This window comes from Sinocyclocheilus anshuiensis, unplaced genomic scaffold (assembly GCF_001515605.1).
Source record: "Sinocyclocheilus anshuiensis isolate Anshui unplaced genomic scaffold, SAMN03320099.WGS_v1.1 scaffold278, whole genome shotgun sequence".
NCBI lineage: Eukaryota > Metazoa > Chordata > Actinopteri > Cypriniformes > Cyprinidae > Sinocyclocheilus > Sinocyclocheilus anshuiensis.
In genome coordinates, this window is record NW_015546072.1 from 425,527 (window position 1) to 434,747 (window position 9,221).

The 9,221-nt window shown below is 39.0% G+C and overlaps 1 protein-coding gene across 2 annotated transcripts in view; it reads left to right on the forward strand.

Annotated features, from left to right (window-relative positions):
- The window catches only part of LOC107699709 (nuclear receptor subfamily 2 group F member 1-A-like), a 7,633-nt gene extending 4,953 nt beyond the window's left edge, over positions 1-2,680 (forward strand). For both annotated transcript variants that reach the window (XM_016501042.1, XM_016501043.1), the window contains exon 3: positions 1,652-2,680. In XM_016501042.1, the coding sequence (XP_016356528.1) occupies positions 1,652-1,926 (275 nt within the window). In that variant the 3' untranslated portion in view covers positions 1,927-2,680. The remainder of the gene's footprint in view (positions 1-1,651) is intronic.
- The last annotated feature ends 6,541 nt before the right edge of the window (positions 2,681-9,221 follow it).

The window sequence follows — 9,221 nt, forward strand, 5'->3', positions numbered from 1 at the left end:
TGCAATTAAAAAAACATCTGTAAAAAAAAGACTAGCCAAGCTTACTGATCATGTTGTGCAGTGTAGCCATATTTTAATTTTTTAATTTTTTTTACCTTAAGGTGAAATTAAAAGAGGCGTTCAAGTTAAAGTAGGCCAGGGTCGGTTGGCCACCTTGTGTATTGCCTTAATTTTCAGAAATATTCGTTACTGTTGAATGTGTATGGCATGCCAAATCTTTAATGGTGAAACATAATTAATGTTCTGAACATCTAATCTATTCCACCGAAATGTAACATTGTATTTGTTTCTCAATGACATCAGTCTCACACGGTAGGCTAGCATCCTTGCCATTTTTAACAATGAATTGCTTACAAAGCACTAAGATATTTAGAGTCTGGACTGTGTAGCGAATCAGAACAACTTGATGAAAGGATTTCCTAATCCGTAAGATCCGAAATGTGTTTCAATAATAACTGTATCTTTTGATTCCGAAGTGCTGCGTAAAGTTTTGGACATATGGTCTATATGTTTCACGTGATGGATTAATAATTAATAATGCGCCCACTGGTTTTGTCTCTTCTCGGGTTCTTTCTGATTAAGTGTAAATCGTTAAGTAAACTAACAAAAACATTCGTACACATACGAAACACATTACACTGTGTTTTGCTGAATTCTCTCTGTTTTTATAGCAGTTCTTTCTGCACATGCTGGCTGCAGCGGAAAGTGGCCCATGAGGTCACATTACGGAGAGGTTTTAGCAAGGACTTAGCCAGTTCAGAAGGTTATAGTATTTGACCACAGTGTGCTCTAGTCCAGTGCAATTATGATCAGTCTCCGAGGCATGCTGTACACCACGCCCTTACACTTTAAGACTTAAACCAGAGAAAACGTAAACTCTTATTTTGAATATCTTCAACAAAGCCGCCATATTAGAATACTGATAGAATACGTATTGGCCTGACGATGGTGTTCATGAGAGAGGACGTTTGGCTGAACTGATGCTGGCAGTTCCAGTAAGCCTATATGTTTACTGCATTGGCGTTCATGTGGTATTTTTAAACATGCTTTGACGTAATAGCATTAATTGACATGCACTATTAAAGTAGAAGGGTTTCTTGTAAAATACATGTCTTTCTCTGAAATTTAGGCGATTGTGTCCTCAAGCAAGTCCACGGTAATAAATGTGATTGCTTCCAGCGGCCTTGCCTCCTCGTTCAGACTCACAGCAAAGGCAACTGCTGGTACAGGGAATCGGGCGAGAAATTACTTGGTAGCATCTGGAGAGCAATTAGGTCATAATTTGGTTATTACCATGCCCAATTCTCTGTCAGATATGAAGCTGGATATTTCCATATTTGACACAAGGCACGAGCGCCTTCTCCACCCTCTTCAGTCGAGCTTGCTATGCACCCTTGTCCCTGCGTACTCTTTGTTTAGTCTGATTTGTGAGCGTGCATGCGGTGTGTCCCCTACAACGCAGGGAGTACGTTCTGTTACTCTTGAGGGATTGCACAGACGTATTGTTTATTTATATTGCAGGCAGCCTCATATGCTGCGTGATGCATGATGTTGGGCTCGTGTTTGTTCATCTCACTTTGTCAACAACACGTAATGCTGATGCTGAATGATAACCTGGGCCTCTTTTCTGTGCTGTGTTTTGTCTACTCAGACGCTTGCGGCCTGTCAGATGCTGCACACATCGAGAGCCTGCAGGAGAAGTCTCAGTGCGCCCTGGAGGAGTACGTGAGGAGCCAGTACCCGAACCAGCCCAGTCGCTTTGGCAAGCTTTTACTGCGACTGCCTTCTCTCCGCACTGTCTCTTCGGCTGTAATTGAACAGCTGTTCTTCGTTCGCTTGGTAGGTAAAACTCCCATTGAAACCCTCATCAGGGATATGTTATTATCCGGGAGCAGCTTCAACTGGCCCTACATGTCCATTCAATGATCCGAATGAGCGAGTGAAACAAAAAGACTAAAGGACCAAAATTCTGCAAGCCCTTTCAAGAAGACTATATATATAGGACCTAATTCCTGACCACTTAAGAAGACACTTTTTTGTCTTCTGGGACCGAAATGGAATATGTAATGTACAAAGATTAAAGAACTGGACGTACTCCCGTGTAAATCCATCGCCGTCATCAAGAACACTCTCCATTTTGTAAAATACTAGTCTTTATTTTCATTTTCTTTTTTTCTTTTCTTTTATTAACAAAATACGTACAAATAAAATGAAGAACATCATATTGCGCAGTAAATGAGCGAGACTTAGCGGGAAAGAAATTTCCAAGCAATTATAAGAAATGTCCTGTGTCTATGTATCTCTGTTTTGTATTTTTTCTGGTTCTAAACCAGTTTTTTTCTGTGATTCTATACTAATGATTTTTGATATAACCTTTTGCTTCTTATAATGAGTGCGATATATGTTGTTGAAGATATGTTCTCCAAGAATTAAAATTGAAGTGAGAATTTAAAAATAAAGAAAAACATTAGACAAATGAGACAGTCTAATCGCAATGACAATTTCACTGATGGTTGAATCTTCCCCCACTTGATGTTATGGACATGCAACTTCGGCAAATCTGACCTCATGGACATTTTAAGGAGAGGACACCAGTGAAACTTTTTCTTGGTCGTATGTGTGTGCGAGTGTGTGTGTTGAGTCAATCATCAGTCAGAGATAAAAGACATGAAAAATCAAAAGCACTTTTAATATATCATTTTCAAATACATTTTGTTTGTTTCGTCTTGATATTTTCGCTATTTCTTTTTTTATTGGATGTTGCCTTTCATCTTTGTTTAATCATGATATGCCTGTGCAGAAGGGTCGCGTGAAGTTGTGTGATGGTGACTATACTATTAAAAAGGAAATAGGCAACACTGTCTCGCTCTCAGCAAATTCAATGTTCTTCATGCTATTAATGAGCTGTTCTAATGGCGGGTATTTGGGATGTGCTTTTACATTATGCATATTTCTGTTTGCTAAGGAAGGTCAACGAAAACACATAGGTTTGTCTAATTTTTGTTGGGCTGACTTGTATGTTGACACAAAATATCAAGCCCGTCAAGAATAGTTTTGAAATACTGTAAAACCTCTATAAGCAGAATGCAAGCATTTGATTACTTTTGGAGGCATATTTATTCTCTGTGCGTTTTGGTGAGCACGTGCGTTTTATATTATCTGGAGTCCCCGTAGATTTCTGTGACGTTGATACCGACTGGTTCAAAGATCTATGCCTGTTTCAGCGCATTAATGTTTAATATTTTTCCCAGGCTGAACTGAAAGGCTTGCTCATAGTCAAAGAGAAGATATAAAGAAATACCGTCCCTCTAATAAGGCAATGAGGGCTTATTCTTCTATCACCACAGTTTTAAGAAACGAAGTAGAGGGGAAAAGAAAACAAATCCATCAAAACTCGCAGACTATTATTACTTTGAGGTGATCGCGAATGGATCTGTGTTAGGACAGATGTTTTCACTAGGAACGCAGAAGCAGTTATATGTGTGATCAATCTAAGATATGTATAATGCCGCATGTAAGCCGGTCGATAGGAACACTAAATGTGATGTATTGTACCGAGATAGAGAGAAATTCATGTGCAGCCTCATATGATTGGTTAGAACCACGAAAGGAAATCACTTGATGCTCAGATGTGCGCGATTGTCCTTCATGTGCACGTAAATACCTTTCACGTGTGAAGTTTACGGTGGGAAGGAGGCGTGTTTTTATAAGTACAGTGACAAGAACTTTCGCTGACCCCAATGTCACTGAATTTTTTACCGAGCGCTAATCTTGTCTACTCAAGCAAGTTCGTTATAGCCTACGCTGATTCCCATAAAAAGAGCATGACATAGGCTAATCACAAAAATAAAGTGCGGGTTTGGCCATGCCCTAATTATTCGTGATATAGACTGTTTTTCAATGAACCTGTAAGGTAGGCTAATACTAGCGTTGACATGTTTCATATAAATAATAATAAGCGAAAGAATATTTTCGCTTATAGCGCCCTTAAAAGCGATTAGTGGTTCAGCAAGTGAAATGGATTCAAGAGGACTTGCAAGAAGCCACATAGACAAAATATCCTTCTCTGTTGTATTTTTATTTGAAATATATATATATTCGATGGGGAAGATTCATAGTATAGTGTTCATTTCATCACATGATCTTTGGAGGGGCAATTAGCTTGATGATGAAGTTAAGGATCATATGTGTTTTATTTTTGCATCGCCTTTCCCACCATGTAGCCTATAGGCTATTAGCGCTGTAAAAAGTATTTCTATGAGAAAAAAAGTCAAATGCAGGCGAGACCATATATTTTTTGACACATATGCAAAATATGGTCAGGTTAGGCTATTAGAAAAAAAATGCAATGCACACGGGAATTCTGCTGATTTTATGGAGGTCAAGTAGAGAGACTTTGTTGCTAGAAACCAGGCATTTTCACAAGACTAGCTAGGCTATAAATGTGTGGCGATATAGTCAATGTGCTGTCGATTTTTAAATCAAAGTCAGTAGGCCTGAAATTACCTAAATATGACAACAAAGGCAAGTGTGCCCTTGTTTACTTATATAATGCTTCGACTAAAGTGTTGACCATTGCATTGAGCTGAAACTTAAAGCACTTTCATGTTCGGCAGTAATGAGATCAAAATCCCTGAAGATTTTTTCCCTCTATTTCACGGGAAATAGCAGAATAAGAGGAGCACGTTCTATTGAGATTTACATTTGTTGGACTTGGGGCTATATAAAGCAATAGTTGCTAAGGACTGAATTCGTGCCATGTGTTCCTAATTAACAAAGCAAAATTTATCCATAAAAGAACATCATATGCAACAAGAAAAAGTCTATTCTAGTTTCTGTTTGAGATGCGTGTCAGCATATGTTGTGTAGGCTAGGCTACTGCACGATATTTGAATTTATCCTTCGTTATTTTATTTTCCACGTCGATTTTAAATGCACATGATCTCATAATCTCAGAGGTTCAGTATCTCATAATCTAAAGTGGGTTAGGAGGTTAGCGTGGCAGTTTTACCTCACGAAAAGGACTACCAAATGACTCAGACACATACCGTTTTCCTACAGAAAATAAATAGTCACTGCGGGCTTGGAATGTAACAGCTGTTAGCTTAGTCGCGCTTGACTGAGGTACGAGTGTTTATCTGACACATTTAGGATATTGGGACATAATTTATGGTTTTTGATGTTGTCTGTGTGGAGGGGAAGAACAGAGACTTAAAAATGTCTAGATATTTGTGTTATATCGATCTGGGACTTTGGTCATCACACTGATACAGACCTATTCAAAGTAAGCTAAATTTGTGTTGTTTCATTTAATTTATTAACTGTAATGTGAATGGGACTTGACGTCGTTTTATTTATATGCTTAGACTTGTTAATGTGACTACTTGTACTATCTATCTATCTATCTATGCATATGGTCATCCCTCTATTCATCAACACGCATTATGATGTTATGTTGATAAAGTATAGTGTTAAATTCAAGTGAAAGGTGATGTGAGGCAGTTGATGTTTAAAAAAATATTGTTTTAAAATCTTTGGCATTACACAAATTGCCTGTTTACATTATGCCACAGAGGGCATATGCATACATTTGTGTTAACATTCTCAGTGATCACTGCATAATTCTACGTCCACAGAGCTCCCAGCAAGCTTAAGCCATGGATCAAATCCAACACAACAGGATATAAAATATCCCCAGTTGTGAGCGTAACATAAGGCGACGCCTGTGCTTGCATGTGTGTGCGTGACTTCGTTGAACCATAGAGTTTTGTTGTATGTGTGTTCCGCTTCGAGAGTGTGTGTGTGGTCGGGCCTGGTGTGAGGTATAGGGAGGCGAGAAAGCACAGATCGCTGTGTAAGCGATCCCTCTGTGTTGATTTAGGTAGACGTTTGCTGTATATAACGTTCAAGGCTGATAATATCATTGCCTTGCCAGATAAATAAAGCTTTGGCCAAACCATCAGGTCAGCTATCGATCCCTTATGCGTGCAGAGAGAAAGGGAATGAGACGGCACAGGGACAGAGAAAAAGAGGGGGGTCTCTTATTAGCATTCCATACCCATGACCGACCACTGACAAGTAAAACAGATATCTAACTCAACGCCATACATCTCCTGCTTTGCATACTTTTCATTGCATAATAAAGTTCATTAGGCTTATTGTCAATGACAAGCAACGGGGAAATGGAACAAAAATACAAATAAAACTACGTTTGTATTTTCATTATATTATTATAATAAATGTAAATGTAAATAATTTGTTTTCTGAGTGTAAATAACAATAAAAAAATACGAAAGTTCAAAGTTAATTTAAACTTCTAAATTAAAAGACAAGTTTTTGTTTTGTTTTGTTTTCCCCCACGAGTCAGCTGATCTTTCTTAGAGTGTGGCATTGAGCATATAAGCAAATTTATAGGCAATTATTTCAAAGCATACGCATGTAAATATAACTATTTACAGTTTCTTTACGCAGGGAGCTTTTCCACAAGGGAATAGTTGCAAGGAAATCCACAACTGAAAGCGCACTCAAATCTTGTCCAACAATGACAGCTTTTTATCATTTAGTCAGAATTTTCTCCAAACGTTTTTTTTTACTCCCACCCATCGTCCCGTCTTTATCTTTCTTTGTTGTTTTAAAATATGCATGTCTCTCCGGAATGCTAGTCACGGGTCCAAACTTTGCGTCCAACCTCCCACATGAAATGATCCCCCTTAAAGGGGGCTCAATATGTCTCAATCTGCACTTCAGTTCACTCAAAGCATTTGGGTACAGGGGACAGACTCCAGAAAAGCATAAATTAAAAGACAAGTCACCGAAGAGCGACTTTATCAACACGTCATGGCGAAGAGTGGACTCAGCGACTGCAAGATTTTGAAGTATTGCGCAGATGTCCTCCAAAAAAGTAAGAAAATTTGTTTTCATTTCGTCCCCCTTAAACGCGCGCGTGTGTGTTAGTCAGGGCTCCCGGGTACGCGCGCCCGTGGAAGAGTGTGCGTGCACGCGCGTTGTGCTAGAATAGCTCAATAGAGATGAATAGAGATGGAGAGAGCGCGGAGGTGGAGGGAGAGAGCTCTGTGGGAAAGCAAGAGACTAGAGGATGTCTCGACGTGCGTGTATATATGACTCCGACTGTCATTAACAACAAATCAATCAACACGTGGCATTTAAACTCGAGAGTGCCAGTTGTCCGTGTTTGTCTGTGTGCTGAAGAAATAAATCATTGCCGGAAAAGCGAGCTTTGGGGAACGGAAAGTTTGCTTTGAAAGGAAAACGTGAAAGGAGGTAACCGAGGCGAAGCGACGCAGACTGCGAAATATAAAATACAGTTTCTGTCTTATTTTTAATTAGCGGAATGACGCCAAGTGATTACGATATTCGGCCGAAATTAAACTAAAACTTACAGTATTGGAGATGATCCCGAATTTGTTGATTTTAAGAGACGGGTTATCAATAGTCTACTACAATCCTCGATAAAAAATACGCTTTTCATTGCTAGACAGCGGACAGCTTTCTTCATTCAGTTTTTCCTTCAAGAACAGTAAACATGCTGACGTCAGATTATCATGAGATCTTCAAGACAAAGCGTATGTAATTATTGCATTTATTCAGTGATGCAAATATGTTTCCACAGACATACACAAGCGCATTTTCTGATTCCTACCATGTGGGCAGTAAAGAAATGCCGTTGCTACATACCTGATAACGTCCTGGCTTTTCAGCAATATTTACTGCTCGTTTTTATAATACACAACAGATGGTTTGCGCCTGTGCTACCGCAGCCAGCGACACTCCCAATTTTACTCAGCAGCATTTTTGTTGCAGTTGCGCTTCACACTGGGACCAAATAAACAATGACCCACCTTTCATATGCAGACAGCTTAATCTATATTCGATATAAATATTTTTAACATACACACCATAAAATATATGCAATTACTTTGATCGTGAACAAGTAGCCTACAATCTCTATCATCTATCTATCTATCTATCTATCTATCTATCTATCATCTGTCTATCTGTCTATCTACATGTATATCTATCTAAATATTTCCTTTTTATAAACACAACATAAAACAAATAAACAAGCATTTATTTGTACATAGGCACTGATTCTTAGTAGGCGGCCTGACAGGCTTGGTGAATTATGGTGTGGTTAATATAGCCCTAATTTCGTTTTTATTTGCCTAATTTCTCAGCATGACTTCTATTTTCTTTCATAATAAATGACTGAAGCGTTTTGTCGAAGGATATTTTTCATCCCCGTTATATAGACCGGGTCTTGACAGAAGCATTATCTCTCTTGCTCTAGTGTTGGTCCCTGCCACGGCTCTCTGATCCCATGCCTTTTCCCCCTTTATACTGCCTGTCTTGCCTATAGTTGTCGCAATTTGCGCGTTTGATAAATACATACGCATTCCCCCACTTCCAAAGAGAAGTGATAGCGTTTCTGTAGTAGCTCAACTGCACTGATTTTGAATGTGAAAATTATGAAATGACAGAGAAACCCATGCTACAAAAGTAACGATGCACACAAAGTAGAGTATTTTAAGTTTTTTTTTTATATTTGGATACATGTTCATGCATATGTGTGTGTTGATGTGGGGTGCTACACACCCGATGTTACAGTAATGCATAAGCTGCAGAACACTCAAATATGAAGCAGAACAAAATAGGCAGACACTGTCCATTACTTACACACACACACACACTTGCATTTGTGGTTTACGGGGACTCTCCATTGGCGTAATGGTTTTTATACTGTACAAACTGTATTTTCTATCGCCCTACACCAACACTACAGCTAAACCTACCCCTTACAGAAAACTACTGGCAATTTTTGAATTTCATAAAACACCGTTTTGTATGCTTTTTAAGCCTTTTGTTTTACGGGGACACAGGAAGTGTCCTCATAAACCATGTTTTCGTTGTTGTTCCCATGTCATTATACACATTGGTCCAGTACCATATATATATACCAGGTCCAGTACACACACACACACACACACACACACACACACACACACATACACGTGTAGGTCATTGTAGGTTAGTGAAATGAAAACCATTTTTAAGGCCTGATGCAAAGGAAGTGTCTTCTTCATGCATAAGAAGCCACATCCCTCATCATCCACAGGCAAAGCCACAAAGCCAGTTTTCTCGTGCGCTCAAATATGTTTGCGCGCGCTCACGTGTGTTTGTCTGTGTATGTCAAAAGATGTGAG